Source organism: Lepeophtheirus salmonis, chromosome 5, assembly GCF_016086655.4.
Source record: "Lepeophtheirus salmonis chromosome 5, UVic_Lsal_1.4, whole genome shotgun sequence".
NCBI classification, from domain to species: Eukaryota; Metazoa; Arthropoda; class Copepoda; order Siphonostomatoida; family Caligidae; genus Lepeophtheirus; species Lepeophtheirus salmonis.
Window position 1 is genome coordinate 8,194,967 of NC_052135.2, and position 22,970 is coordinate 8,217,936.

The window sequence follows — 22,970 nt, forward strand, 5'->3', positions numbered from 1 at the left end:
AAGTTGTACTTTAGTAATAATTAGTTCACCAGCCAATCAGTCTTGGAGATCCATGCTTGAAACAAAGCCTCCAAGAGGATCACAGGCATGTTTAACACGTGGCTTAATTTTATAAAATATCAATGAGAAGAGGTTTCTTCCTCCAAGCCACAGAAGGAGCAAGTTTTCATCTCTTTCATAAATTTATTGTTAAAAAATAAAGAGATCACCATCCTTTAGTGGAACCATTTCTCTAGATAACATTTTCATTAACGAGGCGTCCAAGACGTGGATCCTCCTCTTAACTAAGTTTGCTAGAGTTTCCTTTATAAGACTTATCCTTTGATAGCTTAAAAACTCGGTCCAGTGGCACGATTTACAATTCAATTAGTCATTGTTTTTCTTTATTTGTGCCCAAAATCGGTGATGCATTTTTCAATGTAACGATGAATAATGTAGCATTATTGAAACAAATGTACAAACTTAAATTGAAAAGAGCACAAACAACATCCCGGACAGAATATAAGTAAAACTTAAAAAATCCATACCTTCTCACAAAAAGTTTCAAATATTAAATTATAAATACTAAATTAAAAAAAAGAATCAAATATTAATTTAAAAAAAACAACAACTGAAGAATTATTTTTTGGGGAAATAAGTATATTTGGGGGGAGGCTACAGCCCCTCAGTCAACCCCTGCTAAGAATAGAAAAATACGAACAGAAAATGAGAAATTAAATTGGTCACAAAACGAAAGGTTGCGTGGTTGTTTATTGAGTTTGATCAGAGGAGTCTGCAAGATTATATAGCTATTCACAGAAAATTACATTTTTTGCAAAAAAAATGAAAAATTAATTTTATTTGATATTTGGGGAAGGTGGCTTCAACCCGCCCCTGCCGATAATATAAAACTTTGACCACCTTATCTGCATACGTCATACACCTACCTCTTCTTGGATCAAGTTTGTTCTGTATGTGCCTCCTGACGTATTTTATGTACATAATAATAATAATAATGAATTGTCATCTTAATTATCTTAGTTAATGTTCTCCCCCTCTTCTCTCTCTCTAAATAATGATCTGCTACCATTTTTCGTATGGAAATCATAATTAATTAATTGTGTGTATCTATTTATAATCATCAATACATTTTAATTCAAATTTTACTTAATAAGGTTGTGTATTGGGAAAGATAGGCATTTTTGGGAGCGACACCAATTATTCAAAAACTTGAAACTTATAACTCTCTTCTTTTTTTTTTTTTTTATTCGAACTTAATTCTTGAAAACTCAGTAAACATAATAGAACGGAGCAAGTATGTAGTGTGCAACCATTGTATGTCATTATAATTGTCATCATCATCAGAAGCTAATTTCTCAAGATATGCTTTAAATAATATTTAAACTGTAGGTTAATTGTTGTATAGAACAATAATGCGGATTTTAAGGGAGAGAGGTATTGAATTCATTTGTCTCAGCACTGTACATGGAAATATAAAAGATAAAGCCACAAAAGTGTAGATTATTCATAAATTAATTGTTTTTTTAAACCAAGGATTCGAAATTAATTTCTATCAAAAAATATTGCATTTGTATTTGCACAAAGCCTTCTTATGATAAACCCCGCCCTGGCACCAGGGGCATCAGTAGCTTTCATTTTTTTAGGGGAAGGTTAGCTGCAAAAATTATCAACCCCGTTGTATAATTACTTTTATAAATGGGTTTATTTTACGTATAAGGTATGGGCTGAAAAGTCCCCTGCTTCCCATATAGATGACATTATTTTTTATTCACCTCATTTCCAGTAAGTACTAACCTTCAAATTAATGTGTTCAAAATTTTAAGAGAATCTGTTCTTTAGTTTGTGAATTATTGTGCTAAGTGTGTTTTAATTTTACATTGTTTCTTGACGGGGAAAAGTAGGGTTCAATGCCACTTTTTAATGGCTTGAAAAGTGAATACTCCAATCTATAGGGCTGATAATATTTTTTTTAAATCAATTTTGAACGAAAAAAACGTTTTTTTCTTTGTTCATCCGTGGACTTTTCATCCCATGTGTTATACGATACAACTTTTTTTTAAATGAGGGGCTTCAAAAACTTTAGTGTGGCTTAAGACCCCTCTTCACTCCCCCCCTACCCAAAAAAAAAGGAGACTAACAATGCTTCTTCCTGGCACTAAGGTATTTCTATTTTAAATCATAATTGCTAGCGTGGCCATGGCTTGGATTTGATGAAAGTTTTTAGTATTTTGACAATAAATGTTCAAACTGTCCAAAATGATGTCATATATATATATGTATGTAAGATTATATTGATTGCCAGGGTCAAAAGGATTTAATGAAAGAACTTTCAAATATTGGACATCTTGGCCACACCTGGTTTTTCAAGGGTTTAAAAAAAAGTATAGTTGGTTATAATACAAACTTTAGATATCTGGGTTTTCAGGGGGTATATCACTAATTATTTGCACACATTAATTATTATCTAACTACGTCTGTGGAATAAATCAATTATTTCCTACTATGTATAGTACACTTGAGGAAAATCTATATACTCTAACAAAACTGAAGAACTAAGTCTTATCTCAATGTATTCACCCTTACATTGCCTCTCCCCCCCTCCCCCTCCTAAAATGCAAGTGAAACTGTAGAACTTCATTGTCAAAGGATAAGTGGCCCAATTTTTTTTTATATATATATTATACACATCTACTACGTTATATTATTTAAAACAAAAAAAAAACGAAGCCCTATAAAAGATAGTTTTTTTAATATCCTTATTGTATAATATTATTCTAAGGAGATTATGCCTTGTATTTGCAAAAAAAAAAAAAAGACTGTCTTAAATTTCATATACTATAAATAAAATGATATACACGTCATTTTGTTTTAACCTCTACTTTACATTCTTGCTCAATTGCCTCATATGAATGTACGTTTTACATATTTATATCCGTGACCGGTCATTTTGCTGCATGACATATTCACCGCATTTGATGTTTTTATATCATTGGTTCGAACTTAAATGTTGTATCTCGATGAGATTAATTATATATTTGGTGGAAGAAGAAAAAAGGACAATAATGATGAAATAATAATATTAATGAGTTCTAATACTATTTGAAGAGATCAAACTCCAATCATGGAACCTTTATTGGTGAAAAACATCCCTTTCCGATGATAAATTCCTGTTGGTTAACTCATATGAATTTTGTACAATTTTTATAAACCTATAGTATTTGTCGTAGTTGTAATTTTATATGAACATCACGTGGTATTTTAAGCAACTCTTCCACTTTGGGATAATATTGGGGGGGGAAAATGAATAGACTGATCAAAATAAAAGAAGAACAAGGTTGACTATAAAATTCATTAATCAATAGTTGATAAATGATAAGTTAATTATATTGATAGAATTTTCCTAGTTTTAATCTGATCAAGATAGAACATTAAAGTTTGAACTGGAAATATAAGAACATAAAAAGAGAGCGAATACATCATGCAGAAAAATCTCCCCGAGGCAAATTCACCAGCGATGAAAATTTTTGCGGAAAAATTACATAGAACCATTTATATCGTAGTCCCATATTTTGTAGGTGGACTCCAAGTTAAAAGATTTTACTCATTTCATTTGTTAATTCCATTATTTATACAATACTTATTTACATAATGACAGAGAAATATTTTACAGAATTATCAAATCAATCCCCTGATGGAGATAGTCAAAAAAAAGGTAATCAAAGTGGACGAGAGCTTAAAATCCGAGATATTGAATTTTGAAGATGATGATGTGAAGAACACCAAGAAGAACAATCGACGATCCATGGTGGAGAGTAAGTATTTTAATACATATGTACATCTAATCCATCTAAAAATCATCATTATTTCTCCTCCCACTTAGATTCCCTAAACCTGGCCTCCATTGTCAAAAACAATCCTTGTCGCCGGACCCAGTCCTTTTGTGGGAACTCCACTTATAAGAATAAAAGATCCAGATCTCGTCCTCGACGCAAACTATTCATTGATACACATTTTTCTGCACTCACAGATACATCATCTAGTCCAATAAGTACTCCAGAGGCAGAGTCCCTTCCGGGAAGTCCGAATTTTGATTCAGGTTCTTTTGATTTTGATGACTCCATTGAGTGCTCTCTGAATACCTCTCAAATGCATGCAAGCCTTCAATCCGAGTTTCTTAGCTCTGTAAGTAAATGTGTATTGATCACTTGAGTATATGTACCCCATGCCGGTCATATTCAAGTTTATTCTTCAGTGTAAATTTATATATGACGTATGGAGTGTGTAAGTATATTTGAAGAATAAGAGTCGGACATAGAAAATGGATGATGGCATCCATGTTTGCTCTCTCTCTCTCTCTCTCTTACTTTGGAAACAATTTTGAAAACAAATTATACAATTTTTTTGTTAAAAAAAATACCAAACATTTAATAGGGGGGAATCTAGCAATAAAAAAATATCCTTAGAAAAGAAGGGACACTTTAACTACATATTATATATGTAATTTTTACCTTAGTCAAGGTTATTAATAATAAGAAGAATAAGAAGTAATAATAGAGCCCTAGGGTTGAGGATGAATTTCAAATATTATATACCTACAAAACACATAATATAATATATTCTAACGTACTTTTTTTTTTTTTTTGAGTATCAATGTTTTTTTGTACCTACGGACATTTGGTCAATTCTTTGATCCGTCCCTAGAGACATCATCTTTCCTCACCACCTAATGTCATTCCTAACATTCCATCACCTCTTAATTTTCCAGGAACAATGGGAAACTGCCTTGCAAACTCTTCATCTATCATTTGAGGAGGTCGTACATATCCGATCCGTTTTAACCAAAGCCGAGATGGAGGGACTACCCTTGGATGGAACTTTTAAAGAGGATGTCGAAAAAGGAAAGGTAAAACTATGATCCAAGACCGGATCAGAAATACTCTTTATACTGTATAGGGTGACCCAAACCTGCTCAATTCCTTTTGCATCTTGCCCGAAGAATTTATAAAATTCATGAATAGTTTGGTTTTATATCTCGGCCTTACCTTGCTAACACAAAAATACACAATGTATTTTTTATTATCAGCTGTCGATTCACTCATCTCACTTGATACGTCGTCATGGCTATTTCATAATTTATTATTTTTGACAAATAAATGAAGTCAGGGATGTTTGTAGGGGGTGGGCAGACGAGAAATGTATAGTCCACCCTCAAATTAATGACTTTTTACTATAAATTATTTTCGTCAATCAGGCAAATTATATAGCAGACCAAAAAAATGTAATATTTGAATTTTTTTACAAAAAAATTTAATTTCTTTGTGAATACCTATGGATTTTTGAAATTCTTTATATAAAATTTAATATTTGAAAATTAATTTTTGGAATCTGATCTCAAAAAAAAAAAAAATCTTGTGAATAGCTAAGAAGTTTCCAATTTTTTCCCCACAATATCTAATTTTTTTATTTTTTCACCCCCCAAAAAAAAATATATATATATATAATACTGTTGACACCCCCCCGTAAGTAGTAAGTTGTTTTAACTTTATGCTTCGTTTCCAAAAGGACATGAATTCCTTGTTGATCGCTTCTCGTATACGTATAGGTATACTCAAATATATTGGCCATCTCATTACTTCTATGAAGAAATTTTGGCAATTATATTGCAATACAAAGGTATATGCTTTTAATACAATATTATTAAGTAATATTATAGTACAGTATCGAATAAAGTAGGATATATGATTTTAATATTATAAAAAGTAAATTATCATTTAAATAATTCATTTTAAAATGTTGGATTAATAATATGACAAGGATAGTTTTAGAGTGCGCAAGAAATAAATAGCAGTTGGTATGAATGACTTATTTGGCTAACTATCAGATGATTTCGGCCCTCTTTCAAGTGTCTTTTTAGAGGAAAGGTTCCATGATGCAGTAAAAGTAACGACGTAATATAAGATCATTAGCACTTATTAAAAAACGACTTAAAATTAAAGTAATAATCAAAATAAGGAAAGGCAAAATTAATATTAAAAAAACTATATTCAAATTATATTTTCTTAAAATTAATGCTTTATTCTATAATTGTCCTCTTTTATAAATTCAAACTATAGCTATTGGTAGGGCTGTAAATCCAAAGTATTTTTTAATATGGGAGGCTTTTATTATTATTGTTGTCAACCTGAAGAGTGTCGTTTTTGAAGAGAGAACATCTAGTTAAGTAGTGGGTGTGCTCATGAAAGACGGAAAGTAACACTGATGATTTGTTGGGCAATCATTAGTGTAAATAGTGTTGTATCGGTTCTTATATAGCACAGCATTCCAGTCCCACTTGTGGGTCCTTAAAGAAGGAAAAATTGATCCCTCATGAAGTCTTTGAGGGTGTTTTTTTCATCTTTTAATTATTATGTTATATAGTAGCATAAATTATATAACGATGTAAAAATAAACAGGACCATCTGTAAGATTATATTTTGTGTAGTATGTATTTTGTATTTTGGTTTTTGGAATTAAAAAAAAAAAAAAATCCTAAAGTTACAACTTTTTGAAAAAAAATAGAAAAATTAAATTTTTTGTAAAAAAATTTCGAACATTATTTTTTTGGTAAAAAAAATTAAAATATCCACAGTTATTCACAAAAAATAGATTTTGTGGAAAAAAATTTCAAAATCTATTGCTATTTTAAAAAATTTAATTTAATATTTGAAATTTTTGGAGCAAAAATTTCAAAAATCCAGAGATGTTTAGAGACAATTAAATTTTTTGTAAACAAAATTGAAAAAGTTCATTAAATTTCAAATATTAATTTTTTGAAAATAAATATCAAATATTAAATTTTCTAGTCAGAATATAAAATTCCTTAATTTGGGGGGGGGCTACAGTCCCTCCAGCCCTCCCCTGTGGGCGCCCCTGATATAACATGTTTTTTAAAATTCATTATAACGAAAACATGAATAATTTTTGCAAGATATGAGCTATACTTTTAATATATATATATCTCATATTTTGCTGAAATAACCATTGACATTTTTAAGAAGAAATCCAATAACTGGAAACAAGGACTACTTGAACCAAATAAATAAGGACCCACACAGCACTAATTGTAAGTCCCTGTTGGGCTCAGAGAGTATAATTGAGGTTCGAATTCTAATCTAATTTAACGTCATGACATCTAAAATGTTTTTCTACGAAACATTCTTGTAATTGTAAGGATTATAATCTCATTTTTCAATTTCTTTTATTTTTTACAGCTCTACTTTATTAGCTTATTTAATTAATAACTATTTATACTTAATGTAGGTATGCTTCCTATGTATGCGAACCCGCTTTGGTATCTTTACATGGAGTCATAAGTGTCAAATGTGTCAACAATTTGTATGTAACAAGTGCTCTTCAAAGGTAATATATACATATACATACATAGTGTTGCTTAATTATTGTAAGATTTTTAAGTCAAAGTAACAATAAATGAAGGTCAAAGAATTGAATATTTATATATGAAAATATTTTCTATAATAATTAATATCAACTTTGATATTATGGAAAGCACATTTAAGTCAATGTTACCACCATTGTAACCTATGTGTAGGTATGTTACAAAAAAAATCCTTTTTAACCGGTTTTATCTAATAAATAATAGTAAAAATACATTTTGATACTAAACTCATTTCTCTAGTTTCAATATTAAGGAAATTATGACCCATTTATCATCGAAATTTTATACCTTTTTTTCATAGTGTTTATGTTTTAACTTACATCAAAATATGTGATCTAATAAAATATGATATTTTAATATATAAAAAAAACTTTCTTAAACATTAAGAGAATTAAATGAAATTTTCATGAATTACATAAAAAAGATGATTTTTTTAAATACCTGCAATTGAATTATATGATATGAAATTTGAGTATATGAATATCTTCCCACGCTCTGCACACAATTAATGATAGTTATTGAAAAAAGGGAGAGGTTAAAAATTAAGATAAAGTACTTTCATATTGTGCAGTAATAAAGATTGAAAGTCCTGATGTGGGGTTGAAATTGATGTATGTCGCATAAACAGATTTTTTGAAAACGCTACAAAATACTAGATAAATAAATGTTTGAAAGTCTTTTATAACTTTTATTTGGTCCATTACGTTTTATTACTGATTCTAAAGCCTATCTTCAGATTATTTATTTTCCAGCGAATGGTTTGATTAAACGAAGCAACGGATTGAAAAAAAAACTCGGTGAAAGTTTAAGAATTTATCTACATTAAATTTAAATGATGTCAAATTGATTTCCCCAATTTAAGTAATAAAAATTGCTTCAGAGAAAAAACACCTCTAGACTTCCGTGCACCCCTCCTGCAAAATTTTACCTCTCCGAAAATCGGCATTTTGTAACATACCTACTATGTGGCAAACAAAGTAGGAAGCTTTTGCTTTTTGAATGTACATGGGATCAGTGGTGCTCTAACCATATGGGCCATTGGTCTTCCCCACTTTTGCGAAATAATTTCTAAGGCCGTCCAAATTGTTGTGAGACTTTTCACAAGCCTCTTACGCCATGTAGCTTGAAAAGTGCAGTAAATGGTGTCTATAGTCAATTTGTCTTGAAACTAGGCTTTTGTATCTTAAGGCCCATCCCAGGACGACGTTTAGATAAGCTCAGAAAGCCTAGTCTCAGAACTAAATAATTCTTGCTACCATCTAATCATTGTTCTTATGGTGAGACTAGTTATTTTGTCCTGAATCTAAGTTTTCTGAGTTAATCTGAAGTTTATCTTAAAGATCTCCTGGGACTGGCCTTAAGATATGCTGAAAGAGTCTAGCTTCAGGACTAAATAATTTTCGTCCACCATCTACTGATTATTCTCGTGGGGAGCCTAGAATGCTAGGCCATCCAGTGCGAAGCCTTGCATAAATCCCAATTCGTTTTTCGTATTATTCCTACATTTTTAGGGGAAATCAAACAATTATGATGTTTACAGATAGCTAACAATCAGTTCTACTGGTGTGTTTTTGTAGAACAATTGGAAGATAATTATGAATCAAATACTTCTTCGAAAGGACTTCATTCAACTTCTTCGTGTTTTTTACGTAGCTACTTGAAATATGCCCAGCTGCACAGAAACAAACTGGTATTATTTTTCTCATCAAAATTGTACATTTGTATCCTTCAACTAAAAGTGATTATCTTCTATTACTATTAATATAATATGATGATAATTCCTTTTGATAATTGTATTAAATGGTTGCAAAAATAATGGGTTACATTTAAAGAAAATGATGGAAAGGTTTTATCAAACATAATTAAATGAATATTGTCAATGAAATATTGGGGTGTTTATGAAGTAAAAAATAAGTAAATTGGGATTTTTTATCTTTCTTCAAGATTACTTTGATGTTGACACATCACATACAATTTTTATAATCATATACGTTCTTACTGCTACTACAAAACCAATTTTTATCATAGAGAGGAAGAAAAGAGTCTGTAGTCCCTATCATTGGTGTCTACATACAATAGTAGGTCTGGTGACTCTTTGAAGCTCCATACTTTCTATCCTCATTCCTTCCTCTTACTCCCATCATTCATCTCGTATTATCATCATTATTATAATGATTATTATATTTATTGCTTGTGTAAAATACACCCAATATTAAAAAGAAGAAAACTGATTATCTGTGAGTAACTTTATCTCTTTTTTTTTTGTATACGTTATACATATATTTTCTCCAAAATCGTGGTCTGTAATTATACACAAATTTACAATCAAAAAGGAAAAGAAACATCCATACATTGGTATAATATCTAGAGAGGAGGGAAAGATGTAAGAGCATACTTACTCCGCAATAAACAATCATGGAAAAGGGAAAATTCTATAAAGATTTATGGGCAATTATGATCCAAACAGATTTTGATAAATACGTGTATGTATGTAGGAACATCAATACTTATAACTCATTCCTTCCGAAGATATTCCTCAATTCCTTTCCATGCTTCTGTATGAAATTGTCCACAGGCCCTTTACAGCTATCAGGATTAAATATCAACTTTTCTTCTGCAGTATAGGTTAAAATAGCCATATGCAAAGCATCATAGATCTCATTATGATCCGCCATAGTGCTCAAAAAGGTTCTAAAAGCGGAAGTACATGGATCCTTGACCAATCGGTCCAAGTAGGACAGTCCTGCTTTAAAGATGGCCGTATCTATATTTTCAGATCTATAATGCATGAAAACCTCACTGGCTTCATTACAGTAAATCGTTTTCGGAAGTTTTTCAAAGGACTTGAGGGAGAACTTTTGTAGTTTAATCCAGGCTTCTGGCTCTTTTTTAGGGACTTCTCTAAAGAAACGTGGGTCTGTATAATCTTGAAATCCCTTCAGAAATGTGGAAGCTATCATTGCGCAACCATCCGACTCATTATCCAGGAATTCCTCGATGAAGTCCACAAATCCCCTTCCAATCTCTTCATTTGGGATATTGTCTAAATACCTTATGAGGGTGTCGGCTAGGTCAATCAATTCTGATCCCTGAATGGGAGGAAGAGAAAGAAGGATCGATGTGAGAATGGAGATTATTAAGGTTTTTCCTTTCATTCCGTTCCAAATGTATTATACGTGTGTCTCTGCCGAGTGTTGTTCACGCTTTAAACTTCCAAAAGACAATGTGAATTGTTTCTTTTAAGTATTTTTAATATCTGATGTATTCATTAAATAATGATTTATGTACAATATAAGTATTGGATATTTGTGATCAAAGTGAGTTTATTTATTCAGGTGTTTAGACTCGGTCTGAGTCCGAAGTATTTTCCGGTTCGGTCTTAAGGGATTTTTTTCAATAATTATCTGGACAGTGGTCCCGGAGCTATAAATGTCATTGGCCCTTGTGGGGAATCTGTATTGTATATATATATGCGCACAGCCCTAATGACGTCACTATTATATAAGTTAGGCCCCCCTAACCAAAGACATCTTCTACTCTAGGGAAGAAATACAAATTCGAGTGTCTGTGTTTATTTATTCAATTTTTTTTTCCTTGTCGTGCGGTAGAAGATCTGTTTACCCCTCGCTTTCAAATTTTTTCCGCCATCGGTGTATTTAGACCGAAAAGTGTACGAAACAGTGCACATTTTACTAGCGGACCCTCTAGACTAAACTTATTCTGAATGTGTTTGGTCTTACAAAAATTATAAGTGTATTTTCATATACAAGGCCACCCAACACTGTTTTTTTAATGTTCCTTTAATTGGCCAGATAAAGCTACACTCATTAAGTATAAGTAAACATTATAGCATTCCATTTACTCCATGTAACCAATGAATCTTTTGGTGAAATCCATTTATATAAAGTATATTTTCTGCTCTAGGAACGACTGAGACGCAAACCTACACACATTTAGTTAAAAAGAGAATAATGTCCCCTGAGCGCATTTTCCATTGAGTTCTATAAAGTTTAAAGTAATTTATTTTTTATAAATATATATTTTTTTTTGTGAGGTCTGAATTTGACCATTTTTTTTTTTTTTTTTCTTGTTAGAAAAGGAAACTTCAATTATGTTTTTTGGCCGTTTCGCCATTTTAATTTTTCCCCACAAAGGGATTATTTCTAGTTCTTAACAACAAAACTCCCTTGACTTGGGAGGGTACTTGAGCCCCTCCAGCTCCGCCCTTACAGATTCCCCTCCTGTACCGCCCTAAAATCGGCCTTGTTGCAATCAATATCAATTTTTTGAGTAGGCCGTACTTTACTACGAGGCCCGTCAATAGCGAATTTTAATGCGAGATACGTCCTGACCAAACTTGGACCCAATGTGTTTGGTCTTACACAAATTATATTGTGTCTCAGCCGGGACTAGTACAGGGTTGTTAAGATAAATCCAGATTACTTTTTAATGTATCCTGATTAATAAGGGAAGGAAGTAGATGTTTCAAATTTTATTTACAAGTTCTAGTTATACAAAAAGAAAAAAATACTTTTGTGTGTTCCCCATTTTCTCCAATCATTCGCTCGATACGAGGCCTTTACCACTTCCGCGGGGGAGACTTTGCTCAGTAATTGATGATGGAGGCTTTCAAGTAGTGGATGTTGTTATATGAATTGGAAGAGGCCTTTCCTCTCTATCTAAGAAGTAATCCATGGGATTCATATCGAGGAATGATACCTTCTCTTCTTTCAACAAATTTTTAGTCTTGTGGACCTTGTAAAAAGAGAATGAGGGTCATGATGCTGCTCGAAAACTTAGTTTTAAAGTACCATATAATGGGATCTGTCGACAGTCATTGTTTCTCATCCGAATAAAAAATGATTCAGTCACTACGAGAACGGTCCAGACCAAAGTTGGACTGAATATTTGTGGTCTTACATAAATTAAATTGTCTCCCAGCGGTGTCTATTATTTTCAGACTCAAACCCACCCATCACTATTATTTAAATACCTAAGTAGATAGGTAGATCGACATTCATTCATTTTGTTTGTTATTTATGTAGGAACATTTTACAATATGTAGAACATGCTATTTTTTGTTGCTTGGAATACAAATGCATTGTTCATACTATTCAACAATATGTACCTACATAATTCATTTTCCTAGGTTTCGACTTTTTCTCTCTCTTCAACCTCATTATTCAAAGCTTTTAGTGGAGTGTGTATAATTGATTTTGAAATTTGAGATGTGTTCCTTCCCCCCACTTCGTTTCGTCTTCCCCTTTTCTTCTTCAAAGAGTGTTTGGCTTTTGTTTTATTAACATTTCATCAAAGAGGGGTTGAATATATATATATAAATATAAGCATACATAAATAGATATACAAAGAATAGACATAATTCTGTGATTACATACATATATACTTTAAAGCTATGTATGTATTTACTTAATTTTCCTTTTGAAATCCATGCTTTTAAAAAGTTATATTCCCACGAATAACAATAAGACAGAAAGAAAAAAAAGAACCTGACTTGTTTATCTTCCTTTTTAATCAAGATCTCTTGATTAAGTAAATGTATTTTGCGTCTGAAATTAGAGAAGAAGAAGGAGGAGGGGGAAATGAAAAAGAAGGCAATGACAAACACTTGAGAATTGGGATGATCACACTCATGAGGCATGAATTCATCGATTTTGATAGTCAGATTTAGATCAACTTCGTCAAGAACAACATTTACTTAGTATATGGAGTTTTTTGTATTGTAATTATACCTTATGATATCACCAATTATTTCTCAAAATGTCCTCATTCTGAAGCCACCATGGCCTCCAGTCTAGGCCTGAAACCTTGAACACGTTGATGATGTAATATTTGACATATCACCTCTCCAACATTGCGGTGTGGGACTTTGCAGGTCCTGCTCTCCAGAAAGCCTCATATTACATAGGCATGTGTAGTGTTGTATCAGTCCTAGTTTAGGAATGCCGCCCGTCCAGTTCACTCTTGGTCCAGTTCAGTTCAGTCCTCCATATCAGTCCTAAAACCTTATACAGTTCGATCCTTGATGACGTCACTCACGTTATTTCGTCTTTTTTAAATCAGTTCTAGAACTGACGTAAAGTTTAAGCAATCAACAAGAATACATATATGTAATTGTATTCATATTTTATTAATTTGAAATGATTTACAATCCCCCATATGAGATCTCTCGGATCTTTTAAAATAATCCGTAAAAGATCGTAAACCCGATGCTGGTTTATATTTGGGATCTTTATGTGTAATACAAAGTTGATTTATATCGTACCTGGGTACTTTGGATCCGTCTCAAACAGCTGTCCTTTTCTATGTCCTCTTACCCGGTAGTTAATTAAATTCTGAACACTTACTAATGCAATAATTAATTAAGGTTGAAGGTTAAAATTAATTCATACTTCGATATATTAAAGCATGAACAATTAGTTACAAGGCAAAACAAATCTGAGGTCTCTAGCTAATCTACAAGTTGAAAAATGACACATGAACGTAATTGACGAATTTCCATTGGTGCACTCAAAACAGTTGGACGTCTCCAGGACCACCGTCTACGCCGGCAGCAAATCAGGAACATTGCATAGAAGGAAGATCTCTGTAAGAAGGGCGAACTGAGCCGGGGGGAGTTAAATAAAACAGCCCAGCTAATCTCCTCAAGTCTATGAGGGCCCACGAAAGAGATCTCGGAGTTTCACACCGGATTGTACAGAGAGCTATAAAAAAGTGGGGGAAAGAGCCTTGTGAAGGTGGAGAGACCACTTTTGACACCAGCAATGAAAGGAACCCATATTCTCCGTTGCAAAACTTTTTTTTTTTTTTTGACAATTTTGACGCCCAACATGCGGTATTTAAAACTCAAAATATATATGGTCACCCATATTATTATATATTATTTATATGTAGGTATTGTGAGGGGGACAAATTGCACTCCTTTCATCCGAACCTACCTTTTTTTTTTACAAGTTATAGACGGGTCCAAGAATTTTAAAAATATATATTAATGAAATGTTCAGTTTTTTTGTAGAACAAAAGTAGAACATTGACTTCCACCAATATCAAAATGTTTTTGTAAAAAGAAAAAAATCACAATTTATTAATTGCGAAAGCCAACAATAATATTACATAATCAAACTGAAAGGAATATATCATTTGCAAGATAGTGTGACAGTTAGTAGTTTTTTTTTTTTTTTTTTTTAAATGGCGCATGCTGAGAAGAATGTTAGACATGTGAGTAACATTCACATTATTTTATATTAAATGATATTATTATTCAGGGAGTTGTATTACTTTGCCACAAGATGGCGCCACTCTCTGTCGTTCTTTACAAACTAATATATGTAAAAACGCTCATGCCCCATTGGACCGCGTGTCTTCTTTTTTGTTATCAAAATATGGTACTAGAGTGTCTAGTTAGTCTCAACCCCTTTATAGTCCAGATCTCTTTGTCAAGTCCAAAGCAGCAAGATTATAATTTTCCTTTTAAAAAACAAAAACATTTTTTTCTCTTTTAGTCTTTGTTCAATCTTGACTACAGGACCTGTTTTTATGTGTGTGTGCAGGGACTTAGGGGGTGTTACTATAGACAAGTAAAAAGCAAAAATGTAAACACCATGTGTTTAAAATGTTAAAAAATAGTAAATTGCACCTATTTATTATTATTATTATTTTTGTAGAAAATTAATTTAGGATCCACCAATGTACATAATATTATCTGGGGTATACAGGAGAATTAGAAAATTGGTTCTGGTCCTACATAATTAAGAATATCTGTAAAAAGACTAAAACTTCGGTTCAGAACTGTCATTTAGATACGAAATACCAGATATAATCTGATCTAAATCCGAAAAAATGTAACAACCGTATTTAAAAAAAATCAAAACACTGTATCGAGTCTAGAGTCAATGTGAAGTTTCCAAGGTGAGTCATAAAAAAACAACGTCAAGTTTAATTTTAGTCAATGGTTTTATCTTTTACACAAGTAAATTTGAAAAGAGGACACAGGAATATAACCGAAAATTTAAAAAAAAAAAAAAAACTATTTTTCTCGGTTTTACAATGTTCGATTTTGTCACTGAGAATTGAAAAATTAACAAATTGCTCAAATAATTTCAAAAAAGGACCAAAATTACCTGAATCTATGATTAGGATTCGAAATCTATCATTATATAAAAGACCCTCAAATTTAGTCCTAGTTATTTTATTAATCTTTGACATGAGTCAATTTGTTAAGAGACCTTAGAATATAACCGCGAATATTAATAAAAACATGAATTTTCCCGGTTCAAGCACCCAGAGACACAAAATTATGTAAATTACCTAAATATATATTTTTAAAGAACCGAAATTACCCGAATCTTAAATAAGGGAAACAATGCCATCACATGTTTAAACCCAAGTTTGACTTTAAATTTGATTATTTCTTGCACCTAGTTTCTTTATTTATTCGGTCCAGTCTACTTTTAGGACCGGTCCTTCAGACTGTTAGTACTGGAAATGATTAAAAAATATAAAAAGTTGAGTGATATCCTCAAGAATCGAACTTTATAAGTTTTAGGACTGATATACAGTACTGAACTGAACCAGACCGAGACTGAACTAGACGGGACTTCAGTTTTCAGTTCTAAATAAAGACCCACACAACACTATTTGTACAGAATGAAAAGAAACCGACATTGTCTCGATCTTTCAAAGTCTTGTCCTTACATAAGGTAATCCTTCTGGAACACAACACTATCTATGCACTCTTAAGAAACCTTGGATGGATGATTTCCTCTATGTAGAAGGGCATTTTGTCAAATTGTACTCCCTTATCAGAGGATGACATCTGCAGGGAGTTGACAAAATTAAATATATTATATTTAATTATTCACAATAAGTGTACGTATATTTGCAATCTTAAAAGGGAGTTCCATCTTCTTTGACTCTTTTCTTATAGCTCGAGCATTCATTTAGTCGCAGAATCGTGAGTTATCGATAAAGAAGCGAAGGCAATCCAAAAAGAAAAAAGATTAAAAAAACCTTTTTCAATGTCAAGTATGTCTCTTTTCTGTGATGAAGTAATTCTTGCAAGCCATTTTTTTTTTCCATTCTTTATTTAAAAATGTGTACATAGGAGCTCAAAGAATAAATTGTGTGCCCATATATTAAAGTATGTACATAATATATATTATAAAAGAATAAAAAAAATGGATGATTTGCATCAATGCATTTATTAGATCACGGATGCCCTTGGGTCTGAAATGTAAATTCATATCTTGTATAATATTAATGTCTAATTGAACTCTGTTGTACCTCTTTTCTTTCTTTCTTTCTCTTTTCAATTAAAAATATAAATTACTTAGATCACGGTGATCCCATAAATACCTACGAATGATGATGCATTCAGAAAAAGAGGAGAGGGACTCTGGTTAATAGAGGAGGGAGCATATGAGTAGGGATTTAAATCTTAGGCATTTTTATTATATCAAATAAGAGACCCAAAATGAACATGGTAATCTTCCCAATTTTAAGAATTTCTTGGCACGCTCAAGTCTGACTTCTCACTGACGTTCAGTTAGCAGAGGGCGTTCAGTACGCCTCGGGGACTTTCCTCCAGCCCTTTTCAATGCCCTTGAAACAGTTGATCTCGACGTTCCCATCTTTCTGGCCATGTCGGCAATGGACCTGTTGGGAGTCCTCTTGAACACTGCCTTTACTTGCCTTGTTGAGACAGTGGGCTTCCTGCCAGCCCCAGGGGAATGCTTGAGATCACCCCCAGCCTCCAAGGGCTTGGAAACGTTGTAAATTATCTTCAAAGAGGCCCACACCCTGTTTCTTAATGTTGTTATGAGGCACTCCCGCTCGGAAGAGGGCTGCAATTTCGATCCTCTTTGTTTCCTGATTGGACATGGTCTCACGTGTGGAAGTTGTTACGCTCTCACAGGAAGGATTTATGTTTATTTTAACAGTAACAATACGAAACAATCAGATTGGTTGCCGCCAAACCTCTTAAAAAGTATATTTACATCATCGGTAAATAATTTTGCACGGCCCGGTACTTTAGAGAGGAGAGCAATTTAGCTGTCATAACGTTTCATTAGATCAGCTGTAATCATTTGCGAGAGGAATGAAATATACACAGACCCAATCCGTATCTAGTAATGATTATTCTAGAATTACTCCGTTTTCGATCTTCTCTTCTACTCCAAGAAGGACTTACTCTTATAACTAATGATGAAAATTGGCTGTATTTTTTTATCTTGCCCGTTTTTTGGAGTTGGCAAACAGAAGAGTAAAATACATCATAATTTTGATGTATACGAAAGCGGATTGAACATTTATGTCTTCTCATAAAAGACGGAGAGTAATCCTGAAGATTTATTGTAGAGTTATAATTGTAAGTCCTTGCTGTACTCAGAGTAGAATTGAGGATCGATATCGGAGTGATTCTGGGCATGTCCTTGTTTATTTCCTTTTCTCCCTTCTCCATTGTCAAAGGTAATTGAAGCTAATCCAATAAAACATCATGAGAGATAAGCTGCTCTCTTTCAAAACATTTTTCAAATTTTCAGGGGTACCATGTTGATTTTCAGTTTCTTTTTGTTAAAATACCAAAAATGCTTCTGTGTAGCATCACTGTCCATAGATTACTTTCCATGACATATCATATTTGGTACATGGTACTTTGAATTCTCGATTTGAGCAGTTTTTTATTTATTTCAAAAAACACTCAAGTGGAGCGATCAACCATACCAGGTTGTCTATTGAAATCTGAAGACTTACTTATTCAATGATTAATGAAGGTCGAGTGATTGACATTAATTCATATTTTGATATATTAAAGCATAAACAATTAGTTACAAAATAAAACAAATCTGAGCTCTTTATCTTACGTACATGTGGAGAAAATGACCCACTAATATCTTGCATATTATCAACTTATAGTTTTTTTAGGTGTATGCTCACAAGGATTTGGACAATTCTCACATGCCTAATTATGAATCAGTACTTAATACTCCCCAACAAATCCTCAATATTACTCTCAGTCATTCATGAGTGCACAGAATCGATATAATGAGAAGTGCTTAGAAAATTTAATAAATAATGTTCCAGCTCCCAAAAACAAAAAACGAACACTCTAGAAAATGCTTAGGAATTACAAGCATACACTCGTATGAGTGTAGGTGGTACCAGTGTCAAGACTCCCCTGTCTGATGTTATATGAGTTTTCTAGAGCAATCAGGGCGGATATTTTGGTCCAAACCCAAGTTGTACCGAATTACTTATAATTATAAGAGTCTCTCTCAGACTGGTCTATGATTTACGGACCGAAACCCAAGACTAGTATCTATGTACGTAATATTTATGTCCAGTTTCTTTTATTTTTATCTACTATATATGTAGAGAGTCAACCTATAAATTGTATGAACTTTTTTTATTAATGTATGTTAAATGTTTATTATAAAAAGTTGCATTGAGGAACACAAGGTCATGATTCACAGATCTGATATCATCTCTCCTTGGGAAAAGGTGGAGGTAGCTGTAGGAGTTAAACACACAAACATCAGTAACTACATATTGTTGTGTAGACAAAGAAGAAATAAAATATTTTTTTATAGAGCAGCAGTGTCATTGCGCTTTCCAGCCCCATTGAGCAAGCAAAAAATGTGTATAAGGCCTTCAAAGTCTTATAGGTATATAACTATATAAGTATGACTATGAAATGTATATAGGTGCTTAAAGCTCTTTCAACAAACAGGCTCTGATCCATTACTTAATAGTTCATTCTTTAATGAACTTTGCATCTGATAAACAATTATGATCTATTTTTTCTAAATCACCTCACCCTGAGGCGCGTGTGAACCAATTCATAAGTGGGGTCAGTTTGATAAACATGACGTTACATATTATTAACACCATAATTACTCAAATAGTTAGTTCCAGTGATAGCGGCTTCACCCAAGACTAAGAATTGAGGGGTGAGATTCTGATCAAAACAATATAAAGATTTAGAGAGGGCAAAATTATTTAAAAAACTGTTGATTCAACCGAACTTTATTATGAATGGGCTGACCGACATGCTTGCTCACTCTCCTAAATATTCTGCCTGGATATTAAATTGGTCTTTAATAGAGGGATGATAACTAGCGTTGTTTAAGGCCTTATTTATTTGGTCCAGCTCAGTCTTAGGACTAATCCTTGTGACGTCGGTCCTGTCAGTACAAGAACTGATTTAAAAATTAAGAAAAAAGTTGACTGACGTCATGAAAGACCGAATTTTATCAGATTAAGGGCTGAATTGTATCGAACTGAGATTAAACTGGGTGAGGGTGGACTGCAGTCTTTATTACTAAATAAGGATCACCACAACACTAATCATAGCATGTACTTAATTTCAAAACCAATCGAGATCACAACTCTCAGTTGGATTATAATTATAATGCAAAATTAAAACAGAATTTTGCATTATAATTCAAAATTACTCAATACATTTTACTAAAAATACGATTTTTAGTTATTTTGCATCAAATGGTTTTGATAGATATTTTTCTAACCTATAAAAAGTATCATTAAAGTTTTCTTCTTAAATTGTCTTATTGAGAAAAAAAAATACAAAAAAGTTCGATGATCCGGGTATATTGTGCATCCTTTTTTTACATTTTCAGAAAGGAAAGATCAAATTTTTCTAAGGTATTCTCTCTTTTTACTCCATAGGGTAGCTTTAGAAAAAAAAACCCTACATTAATATTTTTTATAGGTTAGAACAATGTCCCCCATCATTAATTAATGTAAAATAATGATTAATTCACTATTTTAATCTTAATTGACGGAATAAAGAACTTTTGTCTCCTTTCAGACTTTGAACTAGATGTGCTTCCTAAAGATAATATCGTAGAAAAATGACATTTGGCATAGATTATTTCCTTACCAAATCCCAACTTAATCGAAATTCGAAAAAAGTCGAAAAGCAAACCAGCCTTTATGTACATGACTAAATTATTCACTACTTTAATGGTTGAAAAAGTTTAAAAAACTTTGGGGCTCCCTTTAAAAATGCCCCGCAAGTAATATGACCTTTGTTCATCCATGGCTTCTTTTTTACCAGCAAAATACATATAGACTGTAGGTATGTGAAATTTTGAACTACTCATATGTTTGATGGAGAACGATATAAATTATCACTGTTTCCACGGAATTTTGAGGTCAGGATGGCGCATTTCTATCCATAACAGATTGATTTGTATCTAGGTTTGGACGACGATTGCATTTTCTTGTTCAGCTCTGTAAAGAGAAGAATTAGAATAAAGAAAAAAGCAATTAACATAGTTTTCCACTCCGATGCAGTTAAAATGATTCTATACAGATGATGAAGTGTAATTATTATTATTATTTGTAGTGGGGGGTATGTCTGGATTTTTCATAGGCAGATATTATTCTTTTCAAGATTGACATTATTAAAATACTTTGCATTGATTGTTTATCATCAGAATGTTCTTTTTTAAAACCATATTAAGACTACTCCTAATCGCCTTTTATCTTTCCAGATGAATATCCCATTAGAGCATTTTTCCTATTCCCCACACTCTTCAAACTCCTCCTCCAGTAGAAAAAATAATACCACTAATAACAATAAGGCTTCTCCAGGAGGGTGCTCTTCTGATGAAGAATACGAATATTCCAAGTCATCCTCCAGTTTAACTTCCTCGATTTTGTAAGTATCATATTTCTATATTGTGTTAGATATCAATGGTTGGTTATCAAGGGATGTATGAAATGCCAGTTTATTGTACATCAACGCCTTTGTATGTATTGATCATTGATAATATATAAAGTGGGGCTGTTATTCCATGATTTCATGTCATCTGCTGCTGAACGAATGTATGCTATATCTTTTTTTTTTTTAACTCTTTTAATATTGTAAAGTTTTTAAGCGAGGGTTAAAAGTGTAACCTTTAAATAGATTCAAACAATAAAAGACATATATAAAGACTTGATATGTTAAAATTTGACGCGTCTAAGTCAATCCAACTCGAAGGTATTGGGCCAAAAAAAAAAAAAAATGTTTGAAGAATTATTTTACAGAATATAAAACTGCAAGTACTATTTGGACGGGTTAGAGAGGTGGAAGCATCCCTGGGAGAGTTACAAGGAGCCTTGTTGGAAAAAAAATGCTAGAAATTCAGAAAAAATGTCTTGCATCTTTCATCAGTCGGAAACTTTTAAGACCACCCTTGTATATCAAGGGATGTATGAAATGTCAGTTTATTTTAGATTAACTCTTTTGTACGTATTGACCATAGATAATACATATATGAAGTGGGGCTGATATTGTACTACATTAAATCATCTGTTGCTGGGTGAACGTATACTATAGCTTTTTTTTCAACTTTTGTAATATTGTCAGGTTTTTATGTTTATATATACATTGCATATCTATATCAAAAAATTCCCCCTACATCAGCTGATATCAAACTATTTAATAGCTGCTCCACGAAGCAATATATTTATCCAAAGTATTAATATATTATTTTTTATTAATAATTTCCAGACGAGCAAATCAATTGAAAAAGCACTCCAAATTATTAATTTGTACGGACTGCCGCGAAATGGTTCTCCAAGTGATACGGACACAGCAAACCGCAAGGAGGGTTGAAATGTCAAAGTCATTTTATCTAAATCTTAGTCCAAATTATTCTGGAAAAGAAGAGCTTTACTAAAAATAAATTACGTTTAATCAATCATTATTATTATTATTTTTTTTTTTTACTATGAATTAATTAGATTTTTATGGAAGATATTTTTTTGCATTACATATTTTTTATCCAAACATGTTCATCAAAAAGACACAATACCTTTCTTTCTTTATTCTTTTTTATTATATTTTATGTACTATACCTATACAATTATAAATATCTATTACCATTCAAAATAAAGTTTTATGAGTTAGTTTTTAAATATGACTGTTTTTATTCTTTTAGAGTGTTACGAATAAGGCATGAGCAAAACAAGAGAAATTTATTTTCTACAAGGTTTTGAGACAGTCTGTAGCTTATTATTTCAAAAAATGGGGCATGCTAAGAAGAATTCTCAGAGCGCCCTCTGTGTAATTAAAATACAACTTTTTTTATAACTTCCGCTAACAAAGTTGAACGGAGGTTATGTTTCTGTCTTTGTTTGTCTGATAGTCACCAGGATTACGGCAAAAATTACGTATCAATATTGATCAAACTAAGTACGAAGATTATATTTATATGGTCACAGTAAGATGTCATTAAATTTTGAGAGGTCAAGGTAACACAAAACGTAATAAATACATAGTTTATTATAATTTTGGAACAAATTGAGATACATAACTCAATTTGATTTTAAGGGGAGGTTTTGCACTCTGCCGAGTGCCCATTCTTATATTAAATAATATTATCATTAATGGAGTTGTAGTATGTTATGTCAAGACGTTGCCACTCTCAATCGCTTTGTTTCCAAACAAACATATATAAATAAACAACACTCAATCATGTTAGTAATAATGCTGAGTTTCTGTCTGAGA

General features: G+C 32.2%; 1 protein-coding gene across 2 annotated transcripts in view; it reads left to right on the top strand.

Annotated features, from left to right (window-relative positions):
- Positions 1–22,378, top strand: part of LOC121117304 (uncharacterized) — a 68,352-nt gene extending 45,974 nt beyond the window's left edge. The window contains exons 5-10 of one of the 2 annotated variants that reach the window (XM_071888205.1): positions 3,671–3,812; positions 3,881–4,182; positions 4,766–4,903; positions 7,300–7,398; positions 20,968–21,134; positions 21,972–22,378. In XM_071888205.1, the coding sequence (XP_071744306.1) occupies positions 3,671–3,812; positions 3,881–4,182; positions 4,766–4,903; positions 7,300–7,398; positions 20,968–21,134; positions 21,972–22,140 (1,017 nt within the window). In that variant the 3' untranslated portion in view covers positions 22,141–22,378. Of the gene's footprint in view, positions 1–3,670; positions 3,813–3,880; positions 4,183–4,765; positions 4,904–7,299; positions 7,399–8,187; positions 8,324–20,967; positions 21,135–21,971 lie in introns of those variants that run through there. The other variant, XM_071888206.1, reaches the window with a different exon arrangement.
- The last annotated feature ends 592 nt before the right edge of the window (positions 22,379–22,970 follow it).